The following is a 16,902-nucleotide window of genomic DNA, read 5'->3' on the forward strand; positions in this document are numbered from 1 at the left end:
TTGAGAGGCTGCAAAGTATTCCCGTCCACTGATACTGTTGATGGGGATGACTTCGCCGACTGTCGCCAGGACCAAAAGAGAGAACAAGAATCGACCAAAACAAAGACAAAGCCGACCAATTGCGTGATCCGGGTGTGTGATCTGCTAGACAGCCATGTCCACTACCTGCTGCTGCACCGGCGGTCGTCTAGTATGATGTTACTATGGTGAACGTGCGCTGATGTCCCAAGCGATTTTCCAAGGCTATCTTTTGTGTTGAGCCGTGAAAAGAGGAAGAATTTTCGAGGAGCAGTAGAAGTGACCGGATAGATGTTTGATAAGGTGAGCTCGGCAGTGTGCTCGTATACCGGTTAGTTGCTCCGATGATCGTGTCTCCCTGTGCTGGTGCTAGGCTGTTTGTGAACGCTCAAGATCTAGGAGAGTAGCGCGGGGTGAACAGATCTGAACTAGCTTGATGCGAGCGCGAGTGAATGAGAAGAAGGGAAGAAAGGAAGAGGCAGGACTTTCGCATGACCGAGATGAAGATGTATATGGGAGTTGCCAATCGGACGGAGGAATGCAAGCAGCCAATGAACAAGGGCCCTGGCGAGAGGTGGTGCCGCCTGGAGTATAGTAGATAGCAAATGCAAAGGAGAAAGACCACGCTCAAATCAGCTTGGTCGATCGTCGGCGACACCAGCACCCACTTTGCCAGAGATTGTGTGCAGCCAGTGGATGCTCGAGTCGGTTGCTTAGCATTTCACAATCGTTTGACATGCCGGAGGGGCGTCGATCTTGGTCTCTGTTGCACCGAGTCCCTGTTGTTCGTGGCGTTGTCAGACACGAACTGGAAACCTGGAGTCGACGGGATTGATGGTCGTATCTGCGTCAGGACCAGGTCATAGCCCCCCAGCCCCTGCCCTGCGGCACATGTTGACGTTTGAACGACTGCTGGCTCGAGATCGCGCGAATGCAGGCGTGCATGGCCCCGGTGGCAGGCGAGGGAAAGACTTCGGAAGGTTGAGGAGGCTGCTGGACAAGGCCAGTTAGACAAGTGAGATACCAATCAGGCACCTGGAGAAAGGATAATGTTTTCGGGGAAGGAATTGCCAGCAGCTGCGTTACTTGCAACCAGTGCAGGAGCCAAAGAGCTTGCGGCGCGCCTAGCATCCGCAACCTGTGGCAAGGCGGGACCCAACTGCAGAACTGCCGCTGCCCGTCTGGTGATACTCACCTGTGCTGAATCTTCGTTGCTGCTCATTGGAAAGCTGTACAAGGAGGGTACGTCTCGCTTCTCCCTACACTCTACTAGAGAAGACGATCATTCTGCAATGTGTTGATTGACTCTGGTCTCTTGACCGTTCCATGTCTCACTGTTCGAGGGTGATCATGAATCAAGATCTTGAAAAGGTGTAGGCATGGGAGGGGAAGGAGCAGGCAAGAGCAAGACTAGTTTGCTCGGGGCAATCACCCTTGTGAAACAGGACGACGTCTTCCCCTCGTCGACTGAGTCCCCTCGACTCGAATGGCAATAAATAGAACATGAACTTCGCCGTCTTGCTTGCCATCTGAAGCTTGAGAATTTCAGCTTTCCATAGGCTTGCTCCAGGGTGCGACAAGGAGGTCACCCGACTATGACTGCGCCTAACCTTGAAGCAAACATCAGTAACTCCGTCTGCATGGGATGTGCGTGCACTGTGCGTGTAGGTGTGGATATGGAAATCCTTTCTCAATCGACTAACCCTCAAATTAATGACTCGGCCCGTGACGACTTCAAGTTGAAAAAGGGACGCCATGGCACGTCACGGATCGGACGGGCCTTGGTTACCGGAGACAAACCTTGGTGGTCCTTTCTGCTCCTATTGCTATCAGGCCATGCACTTAGTGGCATAGTGTTGCTTCCGACTTTCCAATCTGCCCACCAACGAACGTGCTACTGCGGGCGACAAGGGGTGTTGGACGCCACCCTCTCATGGCACATGCTGAACTAACCAGGAATCGCAGCCTGATCACAGAGAGGCGAATCTGGCATGCCTCAAAGAAGCTGCCGCTGCTTCAGAGTAGTATCAGGCACAGGAAACACCAAAATCCACAATTAGTCTGATACTGCTAGATGTCGGCATCTTCCGACCACTCATGACACCATGACTGCTGTTTGAGATGACGCACAGTCATCCTTGAGAGCTTGTGCGTGCTTCTGTTCTTGCAAATTGCTGGAGTTTTCGACGGGGTTCAACCAGATAGGCAAAGGCCGAAGGGGTGTGCATCCGCGTGATGCACGGAGGCGGCGAACCTCGACAGCATTAACCAGGCTGTGAGAGATCGTTGTCACACCGTCCAACGTAGCGCAATGATCTCCACCTTTTCGATGGTGTGCACAAGTCGTCTCTGGGGAGAATCGTGCAAGAATGCCAGAACTTCTTTGTGAGTTAGCATCAGGCTTTCGTATTCGGTAGAGCAGCCGTAACTCAGTGAGTAGTGGTGACGTGAACATGTCTTCTAACCATGCAGGTGGCAAGGAAAGCACTCTGCTCAAGAAACTGGGGACATCTGCTCAGCTCCTTGTACTTTGCACAGACAGGGGACCTCCCTTCAGGCATGAGGCTTGAGGCTTCAGCCTGTCCCGCCGTGGAGATTTACTCGTGGCACCCTGGTGGTCCAATGTACACTGCCAACTCTCCTATCCCAAATTTGTTGCCTCTGCAAATGCCTCTCCATAGAAGGCTGTCCGCGATTTATAGGCGAATCCTTCTCCCTTACTACACTCCGAGCACCACCTGGTCAGTCAATTCCTGAAAAGCCGTGTTTGTACCTCTGCTTATCGCCAGTGAGACGGACCCTTGCCCGAAGACAAGAGTGAGAGATGGGAAGAGCACCGGACTGTTGAGGCACCACCTTTCTGTCATCATCATATGTTCAAGGTATTTTTTAACTTACTCGCATTAGCTTCATTCCTATTCACGATCGGTATTCTGTACACGGCAACACTTCGCCCTTCACAAAAGACAGGACCAGTGACTTGAAATATCTCGCAGACAGGTACTTGAGAATGTCGATGTTCCATCTTGTCTCACAGTGCAACGCTCTTCCGAGTCACTGCAAGACTGGACGAGTAACAGGTACAATTCAGCTAGAGCAAATCCGCACCTATGTGAGGTATTTGTACCAATGTGTCGGGTTGAACACCTCTGGCTTTCTGGTTGGACTCGGCGCCGGACACCGGCGTTTCGTGGTACCCAAAGTGTTACATCCCTATAATGTACATCCCTCCGTGCAATCTGATCTGACTGACGAGATACTCCTCGATACCGGGAAACCGAGAGTCTTGCGTCCAAACGTCAGCATTCGCATATTCCTTCCCCTAGCAATTGTGAATGGGAGTCTTTGTCGAAGGTCACACAAACATGCTCGCTAGTTCGTGCAAGCACTATGCAGACTGCAGCCCACTATCTTCTCTTTGGTGGCTGGAGGATCCGGGGGGCAAGACGTTGGAATAGAATCGTGTAGCAATTTGTGATTCCTCCGAGCTCCAAGATAATGGTTGACAGCGCATCTCGCATGAAGTGACGATTTGGGAGCATCTCTGGTGTAGAAGCCCCGCAGGAGGGAGCACTGAACAATAGCGGGAGCGTGTGCCCCGATCGATCTGTAAGTCAGCATTCTGCTGTGCCGTGTCCGATCTAAAGTTGCTCTTGACTGGTACCGACGCAGGGGTTACGGAACCGGAGCCCCTTGTTCCCCGATTGGTGCGGTGGCTACCTTAGTGCTGGCTTGAGTCAGCACTTCCATTGCCGAAGCTGTCAAGAAGCCCAGCTTCTCGGACAAGCTCGTAGAACAATCCCCGTTTCTTGATCAGCTCCTCCGGGGTATCAAACTCGGCCACTCGCCCTTGTTGTAGCACCACGATCCGATCAGAGTCCAGAATGGTGTTGATGCGATGGGCGATCGTGATAATCGTGCGATTTTCGAACACGTTGCTGCGAAGAGTGGCTTGCAGCATTTTGTCAGTCTCCACATCCACTGCTGCAGTTGCTTCATCCAGAACCAGGATGTTGCTGGGAGTTAGTAGTGCACGCGCAAGAGACACGAGTTGACGTTGACCCTGACTTAGATTCGACCCTAAGACCGATTCAGTCATGATCAATCGCAGGGGTTGGAATCAGGTTCACTCACCAGCTTCATGGACCGTGGCATCCAATTGGCCAGGCAGGCCGGAGACGTAGTCTTTCAAGCGGGCATGCTCAAGAACACTCCACAATTCAGTATCATCATGAACGTGGCGGGGGTCTAGATTGTCGCGAACCGTGCCCTCGAAAAGAGCGGCATCCTGTGGGATAATGGCCAGCCGCCTTCGAAGGTCTAAGAGACCAATGGTAGAGGTGTTGAGACCATCAATGCTGCAATGTTAGGGTTAGCTTAAATGCAACTCGACCGGTGCAGGTGGTATGCCACGCCTTGAAGCTGAAGATAGCTCTTACCTGATGTGACCAGATGTTGGTTCAATGATGCGAAACAAAGACAAGGTTAGAGAACTCTTTCCCGCACCAGTGCGTCCAACCACCCCAATCTTTTCCCGAGCTTTGAAGCTCAAGTTAATATCCCTCAGAACGGGATCCAAGCCCTCCCTATACCGAGTGGAATAGTTTTCGAATGTGATTTGACCATGTGCGGGCCATCCAATGCTGGGACGGCTCTTGAAGAGGACATCTGGCGCTTCGCTGGGCAGAGCGGCATATTCAAGCACTCGCTCTACAGACACGATGTTGGTCTCAACTTCGACAGTTTGGCGCACAATCCAGTTCAGTGATTGTGTGATTTGCAATGCGTACGACATCTGGAAAGCGTTAGCGTTAGGACAGTCTCCGCTCCCGACATGCATATCTACGTACAGCAAGGCCGACCATGCCGGCAGAAAGTGAGCCACCAGTCGTCACTGAGATGATGGCAAAAACGGCGGCAGCAAGGATAATGACGGATCCGAGGAATTCCAAGCGGAACGCAAGCCAACGGTTGGAGCTGATCGAGGGGAAGTATGCTCGTAGATTTGCGTCCATGCGCCACTCATTTTCCTTGGTAAATCGCTTCTGCTGCCGGTATGCGCGGATTGTTGAGACACCTCCTAGCGACTCTTGAAAATGGGCGTAGATCGGACTGCGGCTGACACTGTCCAATCGTTTCAATTCTCGGGAGGTTCGAAGATAGTACCTCTGGTATACGATGTAGATAGCACCCAGAGGAATGACCAAAAGCAAGAAAATTGGTGTCGAAGCAGCAATGACACCGAGCGTGAAAAAGGCTCTGCTAGTGTTGACGAAGAGCTTGCATTGTCAGTATTTCTAAGTCCTTGGCATTGATGACTTGGCTCACCATATTGAAAGTACGAGCAATGACTTCATCGACCTTGTATATGTCACTGCACACAAGTCAGTAATAAACTCTTTGCTGACAGGAGCCACTGAGCACACCTGGAAAAGCGGTTGAGGATGCGTCCGATGGGGGTGGTGTCAAAGAAACTCATAGGCGATCGGAATATCGCATAAGCCATTCGATCATGCAATTTCCTGGAGGCCTGCACAGCGTGAGCATTGACTCTCTTTCATGGAAGGGGGATACCAACCTCGATCGAACAGAAAATCCAGAGGAGCAAAGTCTGTATGGAATTAGTGGCGTTGTCTTGTAGAGCCAATGGCAAACGTACCTGGACGACAACAAGTGCCGCACTTCCAATGCCGAAAGCGAAGTAAATGCCAATGTACTTTCCCACCTCCGGATTGGAACCGAAAGACTCATTGATTTCTGACCAGCGTTTTAGCCAGAAGCTGCCCCCAACTTGGGCCGTTTGAGCAGCAAGGAGAGCGACGAAATAAATACAGACGGCGATAAGATTGCTCTCTTTGGCATAGCTTGTATAGACAGCCCACTTGACCTGGCCTTGTTCCGAAGTCTCCTTGGTCTGCTTAGACTTCAGGCCGGCCTCTTCATCATTCATTCGGCCCATAGGACCGTGAAAGCTGGCCGTTGACGCACGTCGTAAAGTGTTGAAGCTTGTTTTCCGCACAGTTGATGGACCGGTCGGGCCAGGGCGGATTGGTATAAGGCCACCAACATCCTGACGCACCTGTTCGGCTTCTTCGGCGTCGAACTCGTCATGGATAATGTTAACATCCCCATTGATCACAGTTGTAGAATCGTCGGATTCCATGCCCTCAATACTCGGACTTCGTTCTTCCTCGGACTCCTCGTGACCGTCTTCGGAAGTGAAATTCCTGATCAAGTTGGCGACCTCGCCTCTCATGGCCATGAGTTGCTGATATGTTCCTTTTTCGAGAATGGTACTGTCGCGCAGAAGAAACATGTAGTCAGCTTCTTTTAGCACAGGAATAGCGTTAGTAGCCAATATCCGAGTCTTTCCACTCAGGAGACCTTTCGACCCGAGGACGTTGTTGATAAGATGTCGTCCAACATGCTGATCAACCGCAGAAAGGACATCATCGAGGAGGTATATGTCCGCCCTCGCATACACGGCCCGTGCTAGTGCAACACGAGCTTTTTGGCCTCCAGACAGAGATATCCCACGCTCGCCAACCTCCGTTGAATCACCATCGGGTAGCTGCCTAAAATCATCGACCAGAGCACATGCATTGACAGTCTGATTATAGAAATGAGGGTCCCATCGATGTCCAAAGGTAATGTTTTCCTTCACACTCGCATTCATAATCCAAGCTGATTGCGCAGCATACGCGATGCGCCCTCGCACGACCGTCTCGCCGTTAATCTTCCATAGATCTCCGAGTATTGACTGAAGAAGAGAGGATTTACCAGCGCCGACACGACCGACGACACAGGTCAGTTCGCTCTTATTGGCGGTAAAATTGATGTTCTGTAGCACATTCAAGTCCAGGTTCTTGTTCCAGGTAAACGTTGCATCCCGGATAGTGACCGCAGCCTCGCCTGCCTCTTTGGGTGGTTCGTCAACGAATCGAACTGCATCCTCCTGGAGCTCGTCCGCGGTGAAGAAATCAGTCAGTCTCTTCACAGCCACAGAGGCTTCGATGATGCTGGTAATCACCATAGGGAGGACTGTAAGCGGGAACGTCAACAAATTGAACAACGTTAGAGCGGGGAACACCAGGTCCGTCGTGAGTGGTCGATTGTTGACCAACACAAAGACGGCAAAGGTCGAGCATGAGACGAAGAATGGAGTCGCAGACCACGTGAAGGTTGAGAAAGCCTGGGCAGCTCCAATCTTTCGCAGGTTATTCAGTTCAAGGTCGTTGCGTACGTGACTCAATTTTTCCATGAACGCCGAACCCCATGCATACAGCTTGATGCTCTTCATGTTGTTGAGGATTTCGGTCATGAGCCGGGATCTGCGATCTTTGTACTTCATCTGCGACAGCTGGAGCTTCTTCATGAACCTGGCAATGAAACCGTTCACCGGTATCATGATAATCATTGCACCCACTCCAGCAAAGCATGATACGCCCACCAGTTGATAGAGTGACAGCATGCACAGAGTGATCTGGAATGGGGCAGACCAAAGCTGTAGGCCCCACTGAGCTAGATCAGCGAGGCGTTGTTGATCGACACTCATGTATGTAACGATGTCACCGGTAGACTTGGTGGCACGCGCCTCGTTGGAAAGCCGCAGAGATTTTGAGTATATCATGGCAGTCAAAGAAGACTTGATTCGCATGCCGGTCTCAAAAGCACGCTGGAAATATTGGTGCAAGGCAGCTGTCTGGCAAAATGATGTGGCAAACATGGCCAATGCAATGGAAATTCCGCGAATGGGTGGCTGACGTTCTCGACCTGGGCGATAGGAATCCACAAACAGGATCAAGAGTCGGAGTAATTGAGGTTGGACAAATGCAAGCGTATCGCTGATGGTCTTGATAAGAGCTCCTCTCAGGAAAGGGCCTCCGAATGCCCGAGCCAGGGCTATCCACAAATTCGGCTTCTTCCTTTCCAGCTCGTGCTTCCAAACTTTCTCCATGAGTTCCCCGGTCACCTTGGTGCTGTCTCGTGGGCGCAAGTTCCATAGATCATCTTGGGTCAAATAATTCTTGTAGCCAAACCTCATCAATGGAGTCATCCAGCTGAAGCTAATAACGGAGAAGATGTCGGCGTATTCGTATGGACACTCATCGTCGGCTCCCAATGCGTCGTAGGCGCTCAGCTTTTTAGGAATGAAGTACTCCAATACGAACTCCAATATAGCCAGACCGAAGCCCACATTGTATGTCACAAAGTAGGGCAGTCGATCCTTGTGGGCATCCCTAGCCACCAAAGAGCGAAGTTTGACAGCATGTGCGAGTATGAAGAAGACCCAGTAGAAGAGAACCACGCCATTCGGGTTGCGCGACCGCCAATGCTCATAATACTGTACAGTGAAGATAACAGCAAGAGAGGCGATGGTAGCGATGGTTGTATAAAATCTAATATCTTGAAACCATATTCCTGGTAAGCGTTGGACTTGCAGTGCGGCTTGTACAACGGTGTCGAGGATGATGACGCCGATTACGGTCCTAGTTCAAGCTCGTCAGACGGTGTGGTAACGAGAAACAGAATGCTGGCTCACAGTTTGGTATAAAAGTGCCAGTTTTTCGGGACATCCTGCGGAACCCGCTTCTTCAACAGATACCATATTGCTCCTGCACCGAGTAAGATCCCCCATAAGGCGACACCGATGATCCAAACGTCAAGGAAGCAGGGTGTGAAATCCCATCTCAGGTCGCTGATAGGACCCCAGCCCTCGGAATCACCGCATAGAGGTTCTCGGGAGGAAGTAACGAGGGGCGATGTTGGTGACGAATATCGGCCGGCTGTAGCAGCCAATACAGACTGCTCTGAAGCGAAATCCCTCATCTATTGGGCAGACTTTCTCATAGAAAGACGCAAGGAAGACGTAGATGGTGGACACGGAGGGAATAGAGGTTAGCGACGTGGTGGATGTGAGGGTACAGTGGTTGTCGGCAAAGCTCTAACAGAACACAATTATTTGCCTGTGGAAGCGATGATGCATGATGCGCAGTCGGAGGAAGCGGCATTAAGGCGGTCAATTGCGTCTTAGTCATGCTGTCATATATCGTCCAATCATAGCTAGGTAATGACCCAACCACGGCGCTACGCATACGCAAACCGATGCACGTGACCTGGCTCGTCGCAACTGGAATAGTGGATTTTGGACCCTGAAAGTCTCTCGGCATGTTCCCCAATTTCAGTCTCACTCTCCCTTTCTCTCAATCAACAATCGAGCCCACTCCAGTATCCGAGTTCCAGGCCGTTGATAGCCCCCGATCCTCGATGCACAACATTCGGGCTTGGGTAGCACTCGTGGTCTGGACTTTTGCTGTCAGATTTCTTCAAGATGGCTCTCCCTTATCTCTCTGGGGCTTTCTGGGTCCTAAGCTTCCCGAATCCGGCTCTCGCACGGGTCTCCTTGTTATCCTGGAACACCGAAAGCAGCTCACAATGCGAACGGTAAGCAGATGAGTGTTCTGGCCGTCCCCTTTATCACTTATCATTGTCGCTCCGTCCTCTGTCGCATTTTCTTGTTTTATGCCTGATGATACCGTCCACTCGCCGTGCGCCATTCTCATCAACATCAGTCCGGACCGTTTGTCAGCCTTCAACCTCTCAAGAGACCCTCCAGTGCCACCCTAGTCTTCGGGCCGAGTTGTCTTATCTTGGTTGTCCGACGTCTTGCTGAAACCCCTGTTCGCTCGATAGTGAGACTTAACAGGCTATACCGTGATTGGAAACCACTTTCTCTCTTACCGCCTCTTTTGTGTGACAATCTAGGCTTGATTATGGGGTTGCCGACTCCACGATAGGACCACAAAGCCCTGGTCTAATGTCTCCCATGCAGGGACATCCGAGCGGTGGCCTGAAGATTCTCTCCTAAGCCTCGCGTGCGTTTACGCTAGCATACCATATATCTCTGGACCCTGATTATCACTTCTTCTCCACACTTTTACTTCTCTCCCAGCCTTACAACGGCATCATGTCCCGTCAAACTACTGGTCGTGAAGGCCACCCCTTCAGGGCGCAAACAAAATATAACAACGACGACGACGGCTCTACTCCCAACAGCATAGCTATGAGTCCTCAGAACTCCGTCGACGGGACAGAACAGCAACGCGATGGGTCCAGCACAAGGACGGAACTCGAGCCACACTCCGGCTTCAATCTCGAGGCCAGGCCTTCGGGCAATGAGCCAACACCACCGAACGGTGGCCTGGTGCTAGGAGGAGGGAAAACGATCAAATTAATGCTCGTGCCGGACAATGCTGGGGCACCGTCTCCGCCTCCCAAGAAGAAAGACAAGCCTCATCCGCAGACCAAGATGACAAAGTTCTGGGCCAACTTTGACCCCGAATACGTCGGCAAGGTGACTCGGGTTCTGCCCGAGCGTATGACCGACAAGAACCTCTCTCTAGCACAGCTGGTCGGCGAAATCGCTCACTGCGCCTCCAATTCGTACGACAATGCCAAAGAAACCTGCATTCGTGACGTGAAGAGGATCATCAAGGAGTGCCGCGACGCAAACCAGAAGTATACGGATTCCCATTTCGATATCGAAAGGGATCTGAAGATCACAAGAATCCGAGACTGCTTGGATGGTCTCGTGGTTGATCCCAGCGACAAGGAATACCCAGCGGACGTGAAACGGGTAACCGTAAGTTGAGCTTCAATCACAGGCGGTACACTTGCTCAGGGTCTTCTAGGATATATATGACGAACCGAAGTTCTATGTGGACGGCGTCTCATACGATGACATTTTGCAAGGTTCAGCTGGGTAAGTCGCGTGGCACCTTGTGACAGTACTTCACTAACACATACTTAGTGACTGCTGGTTTCTAGCAGCCATATCATCATTGGGGTGTAACCAGCAATTCATTGATCGCGTGTGTGTGGTCCACGACCAAGCCGTGGGCGTCTACGGTTTCGTGTTTAATCGAGGTATGATCTTTCTTTTCCACCTTTTTCCAAAGCGTCACTGACTGAGGACAACAGACGGAGATTGGCATCATTGTATCATCGATGACAAACTGTTTCTCCGAGCTCCCAACTACGATGAAAGTGGCGATGTCGTTCTTGGCCAATATGGCCTTCGACGGGCGAACCAGGAGGACCAATACCAGCAGCTTTTCCAGAGAGGTTCCCAAGCACTATACTTTGCGCAATGTCGCGATCAGAATGAGACATGGGTCAGTCTTCTCGAAAAGGCCTACGCCAAAGCACATGGAGACTACGCATCCATCTCCGGTGGGCAGACAGGCGAAGCGATCGAAGATCTGACCGGTGGAGTCACCACCGAGATCTACACGACCAACATCCTCGACATAGACGCATTCTGGAAGAACGAACTCTCTCGTATAGGCAAGGATTTCGTCTTTTCGTGCGCGGCAGCCCGCTGGCGCGAGTGGCGCCCATACCTCCTCATGAACGAGAAGGTCCGCGAAGAACGCCGCTCCGGCATCGTCAGCCAACACGCTTATGCCGTTCTCGACACCTACGAAGGCCACGGGCAACGACTGGTCAAGGTCCGCAACCCATGGGGCCGCAAAGAATGGACCGGCGCCTGGAGCGACGGCTCCAAGGAATGGACCGCTGAGTGGCTAGAGCGCCTCCATCACTCCTTCGATGACGACGGAATTTTTTGGCTTGCCTACTCAGACTTGCTAAGCAAGTACAAGTACATCGACCGCACACGCATCTTCGGGCCAGAGTGGCACGTAGCCCAGCAGTGGGTGTCCGTGCAAGTACCCTGGAGCACCCTCGACTACCAAACAAACCACTTCTCTATCGACGTACCCGAAGATACGGAGGCGGTCATTGTCCTCTCGCAACTCGACGACCGCTACTTCAAGGGTCTGCAAGGCAAGTACAACTTCACTCTACAGTTCCGCGTCCAGAAAGACTCGGACGACGAAGAAGAGTACATAGCCAGGAGCAAACTCAACTACGAGCTTGTCCGATCCGTCAACGTCGAAGTCCAGCTCGCCAAGGGCACATACTCGGTTCTAGTCAAAGTCGAAGCCGTCTCCACCGGTCGCGACGACGTCGAAAAAGTCATTCGCAACAACATCCACCGCCGCGACAAGATCACCCAAATCGGCAAGTTATACGACCTGGCCCACCAAAAGGGCCAGCTGCCAGGGACAACCGTCCCAGGATCCTCCGGCACATCCACCCCATCAGCCGTGGGAGCCAGGACGCCGCCAGCCCCAGCCAGCGTCGCCCAAGCATCGACCACCTCCAGTGATGGAGATGGAAACGGAAAGGACGACTCCGCTGACGATCCCGAACGCGACCCGAACCGCAACCCCTGGAATGCAAGCTGCGTCGTCGGTTTGCGCGTCTACTCCAAACAACCGGAGCTAGGTCTCAAAGTCGTCGTGCCCACCAAGGACGAAATCATAGAAAACAAACCGACCCTCGACCGCGATGACGTGGCAAAATCCGCTCTGGACGAGGTGCAAGTTCTGGCCGACAAGGTCGACGAAATCACCGGGTCAATCAAAGGAGATGATGACGACGGAGGCCCTGCAGCTGTTGGAGAGCTCCTGGCTGCCAACGCTCGCAACGAGGCACATGCACAGGCCTTGACCGCTCCCGGCAAAGAGAAGAAGACGCAGCGACCCGTCGAGAGCGACGAAGATGATGAAGAGTCGGACGACGAGAGCGCAGCCTCATATGACGACTGAACAATTAACCCCATGCATCTCAGTTTGGCTCGGCGTAATCAAAACATGGTTTGGCGCAAGGTTGGAATCTCACTATTAGGAGCAGCATCCAATCTCTTGCATTTACTTTTCGAAATGACGGAATCTTGTGGTATGGATTTAGCAAGGTGTTGGTGCCGTCCTGGCGTTTGTTGCACCCCGGGCTTTTTGCATATCTCATCGAAGCGAAATTTCGGATTGTCCTTTTCTTTGCCGTATTCACATCTCATGAATAGAAATGAATACATACCAGTAGAGAATCTACATCCCAGCGCTGTCCTGTCAATATCGTTCATTTCAATTGCCCTTCGTCAGAGATCTACTTCGACACATCATCTACATCCAAGATACTCACGCCGTGTTCCGCCACCGACGGACTCAACGAGCTCTGTGTCTGCGCCCGACTCCTCACACCTCCATCACTGCCCAGAGTCCTAATACTAGCGACCTCAGCACCCTCAAGCAGCTCCTGATCACTCTTGCCCAACTCCGTGCCCTCGTCCTGTTCATCTTCATCGTCATCGTCCCGATACGGCCTTGGCTGACCACCCTGATCACGCGCATTTCGCTCAAACTCCTTCTGCGCCTCGTCCATCCTCTTACGCATCTCCGCGGCCATCCGCATGCCATCATTGACAATATTGTCCAGCACACCGCGAAGGCCACGTGAGCCCGGTTCCACTACTCCTCCGGCCTGCCCGACATCGATGACCGTCTTGTTGCTCTGTGCCCCGTTTATCAAATTCTTCACTGGCGTGCCAAGATTACTGAACGTCGTGAGGTTGCCGGACAGTGTAGTCGACGCCAATGAAGCGCTGCTGGCGTTGGGTGAGTCGCTGAGGCGGAAGGATTGAGGAAAGAAGGTTTCGAAGAATTGCTCCAGCAGCTCGTCCGCGAGAATGACCATCCGGAACGTAGGAAGGGTGATGTGTAGGGGTTTGTTAGGGTCCAAGGCAAGATTGTGAGACGCAGCTCGAGTAGCTGATGTTTTGCGGCCACCTTGGGGTCCGCCTAGCATCGAGGGGGTACCCGGAGGCGTCATGTCTGACAAGGGATCTTTCTCCGTTGCCTCTGGCGATGTGGCGGTCTTGTGATGCGGTTCTGACTCTGTGAGGTCCAGCAGATTTCTTTCCGTGGCCGGAGTGATTGTTGTAGCCTCCAGCCTGGCCTCAGCCTCGTTTACCGCCTCGTCCGGATCCGCATATTCAAAACACCTGCGAATAAAGGCACTCACACTGCCCAGAAACTTTTCGTTGGCACTTTGCCGTATCGCCTCCTTCGACTCTGCTGGTGACAACGGAGAAGTCAAGTCGTTAGTTTCGGCAGGTACGATTGCTCCGTCAAACCCCCGTCTTGAAAGGAACAGTAGAGACTCCGACATCCGCAAGATACCTTCGCGGTCCACTTTACCCGTAGCGTCGTCATCGAAAAGATCAAAGAACAGGCTCATCGAGTTCATGATATCTGTGGTACCCTTGAATTGGGCCAGCCCACGGACTAATTGCTGTAGAGTCATCTCCCCTTGGTGAGACCCGTCCCATTTACCATACAGTCGTTGCATGAAATCGTGATCTGCTGGTTCGGGCCCAGAACCCCATTGCGTAAGAGTCTTGCCCCGTTTCCTTTGACTCATGTTGGGGTTGGCAATCTCTTTTGACGGTGACGTCGGCGAATCGCTGATAGCCCATTTGGCGGTGTTCGCGAGGAATTCTCTAAATGCATCGTAGTTCATCGTCTGCGCCGGTCCAGCATTGCGACCAGGTTCATCTTGATTGTATGAGGAGTGGTGCAACCGTAAGCCAGGACGAACTTTCTGCTGCTCCTGTTTTCTTCTTTCTTCCTCTCGTGCTTGAGCACGTTCATGTCGCTCGGACAACACACCGAAGAAGCGATCATAGATGGCACTGAGGTCTTCGGTGCTCAACTTCTTACTTTCTGGTCCCAAGTTCCGTATCGATGTGCGTTTGGCGAAAGTGGCAAGGCCTTCCTTGACACTATCAATATGTTTTTCTCGGAGCTCTTCAACACTACCGTGCGTGATGGCGGCAAACTCCTTGAAGGCCGTTACCATCAACTCCTGAAATTTTGTGATAGCTCTCAATTTCTCGTTCTCCGAATGAGGATGAGCTGACTCGTCCAGTCGCGAGAAGTAGTTTTTGAGTATGGAGATGAAGGAGCCATCATCGGCAACATCAAGTAGTTCTTCTCCGTTGATACGGAGGATCGCTAAGCCGATCTGGAATAAGACTTTTGGTCCCTCCAAGAAGAAAACATCCAGCACTCGGAATGCAAATACAAGTGGCATGGAGTTCACGTAGAGAGACAGGAACCACGGCAGTGACACAACGGAGAGGTTGACGTCCGACTTCACCAGATGTTCCCAAAGGATAGGCATGGTTCGTTCTACGAGATTTTCGAAGACTCGCTGATCAAGCAAGGTGCCATACATGTCTTTGGAGTAGTATCCAGGAAGGAGCCTGTCGCAAAGAGTGCCGAGGGTGAAGAACGCCTGAGTTTCTGACTGGTAGATGAGTAGAGCGGCCACAACTATGTTCATGGCCTGGCAATAGCCGACTTCCTCGTTAGTCCAACTGTAGGCTGTAAGTACTCGCCGTAGCCGGCCGATGCCTTCTTCGCTCTGGAAGCCAGGATACTCTGGGAGGCTGCGGTTCAAGTCTTTCTCGATTTCATCGATGGCCAAGGATTCTTGCCCGACGAATTTGGTCAGAGTCTTTTCGTAGAGATTTGGATTTCTTAGTCTCGTATAGAATGAGCCAGAGGAGATCTCCCAGATCTCGCCTCTCAATCGATTGGGCAATCCAACGCGGATGAGTTTGTGAAAGGTCGGTTGGCGAACGATAGTAGCGTTGCGGCCGTTCTCTCGCATGTACTCGCCCCACAGTCTGATCTTGCTCCTGTCTCTCAGTTTCCTGGCGTCTCCTGGATATCTGAACAGTATGCCTAGCCCGGTGTCCGGCGGATCTGGTCCCTGGATACCGTCCTCTTTGGCCTTGATGCGAACAGGGTCCAGGAGATACTCGGAGTAGGATTGTGCTACTACGTTCCGAAGAATGTCGGCTTCTTTCATGCCCTCTCTTAGTCCCTTCTTCAGGCCATCACAGAAGCTTTCGCAGGCGGTCCGACTGCCGTCAAGGGTGATAATGAGCTTTCGTGGAGGCGGTAAGGGTGCTTTGGGCTTTTCGGTCAAGGGCTTCTGTACAGACTCGAAAGTGGTGAGGGCAAGACAAAATCTGTCCTGTTGACTGTTCAACCTCTCGACCCTTCGTATAGAGGAAAGTGGGAGGGTGAAGCCATGGCCCCCAGGCCCGGCACCTTGAGTAGGGCCCGTGAATGAGGTAGATGAAGAGTGACTCGCGGTAGGGAGGAAACTGGTACGTATAGTCGAGAAGCAGAGAAAGTGTTCACTCAGGTGTAACTCTCCCATGTACTTGTTGCCATTGTCTCTAGACTTCTCCCCGGATGTAACGGGACCGCCGGCTGGAGAGGAAGGGAGTGGGAGGAATAGTTCGGCAGTGATTTCGTGTAAGGGGTGCTGACCCGCCGGTAGTCTGAATTGTTCTTGGAAGAGTGCGGCCTTTGAGGGACGGTTATCATTGTTGGAGGAGAGGGGAGACTGTTCGATGAACTTCTGGACGAAGGAGCTCAACATCGCGCAGAGCAGCGCATAGGCGGTTCATCAGGTGTATTGGTCGAGATCTTACTACCAGCCCGCGACTGTGTTGATCACGACTTGCGCGTCATACTGCGACCCCTACGATCTTTGCGGAGGGTCTCTGCCGTGTGGGAGTAAGCGGACGAGTTGAGAAACGAGTTCCTTATGGTTACAATACCAATGTCACAGCAACGCTTCCGTATCCAAAGGAGACGCTGGGGCCATAAGGCAGGCAGACTGCGGAGCCTTGGCGTCTGATTGGGGAAGTTCGTCAGCCTTGCGCGGCAAGTCATTACTGTATCTCCTGATACCATAAGCAGACACTCATCCTACTTGGTGTACCTTATACGCATGATGAACTACTATATTCAAGACGACGCGACAGACCACGACATGGACTATTCAAGGACATTGCCGATCCGCAATCATATGGTCCATGTATATAATATCTGGTATCATCATTCCCTCGCTCTGTGGTCCTCCATACATCAAGGTGGAAGCATGTAGTCGCTGTCGGCG

The 16,902-nt window shown here is 52.1% G+C and overlaps 3 protein-coding genes across 3 annotated transcripts; 1 reads left to right on the plus strand and 2 right to left on the minus strand.

Annotated features, from left to right (window-relative positions):
• Window positions 1-3,566: 3,566 nt before the first annotated feature.
• On the minus strand, window positions 3,567-8,847 carry EDD37DRAFT_682357 (ATP-binding cassette, subfamily C, member 3; the record flags this gene model as incomplete). Its single annotated transcript, XM_062819800.1, has 8 exons — window positions 3,567-4,098; window positions 4,153-4,376; window positions 4,458-4,813; window positions 4,869-5,297; window positions 5,347-5,392; window positions 5,445-5,548; window positions 5,597-8,507; window positions 8,561-8,847. 8 exons carry the CDS (start codon window positions 8,845-8,847, stop codon window positions 3,740-3,742), a joined length of 4,716 nt encoding a protein of 1,571 aa, XP_062668798.1. The 3' UTR covers window positions 3,567-3,739.
• Window positions 8,848-10,081: 1,234 nt separating this feature from the next.
• On the plus strand, window positions 10,082-12,692 carry EDD37DRAFT_565685 (calpain-3; the record flags this gene model as incomplete). Its single annotated transcript, XM_062814064.1, has 4 exons — window positions 10,082-10,660; window positions 10,710-10,780; window positions 10,829-10,944; window positions 10,999-12,692. 4 exons carry the CDS (start codon window positions 10,082-10,084, stop codon window positions 12,690-12,692), a joined length of 2,460 nt encoding a protein of 819 aa, XP_062668799.1.
• Window positions 12,693-12,908: 216 nt separating this feature from the next.
• On the minus strand, window positions 12,909-16,581 carry EDD37DRAFT_633345 (chloromuconate cycloisomerase). Its single transcript, XM_062816778.1, has one exon. The coding sequence runs from the start codon at window positions 16,378-16,380 to the stop codon at window positions 13,030-13,032; it is 3,351 nt and encodes a 1,116-aa protein (XP_062668800.1). The 5' UTR covers window positions 16,381-16,581; the 3' UTR covers window positions 12,909-13,029.
• Between the last annotated feature and the right edge of the window lie 321 nt (window positions 16,582-16,902).

The sequence above is a fragment of the Exophiala viscosa genome (genome assembly GCF_022695815.1).
Source record: "Exophiala viscosa unplaced genomic scaffold EDD37scaffold_7, whole genome shotgun sequence".
Classification (NCBI taxonomy): Eukaryota; Fungi; Ascomycota; class Eurotiomycetes; order Chaetothyriales; family Herpotrichiellaceae; genus Exophiala; species Exophiala viscosa.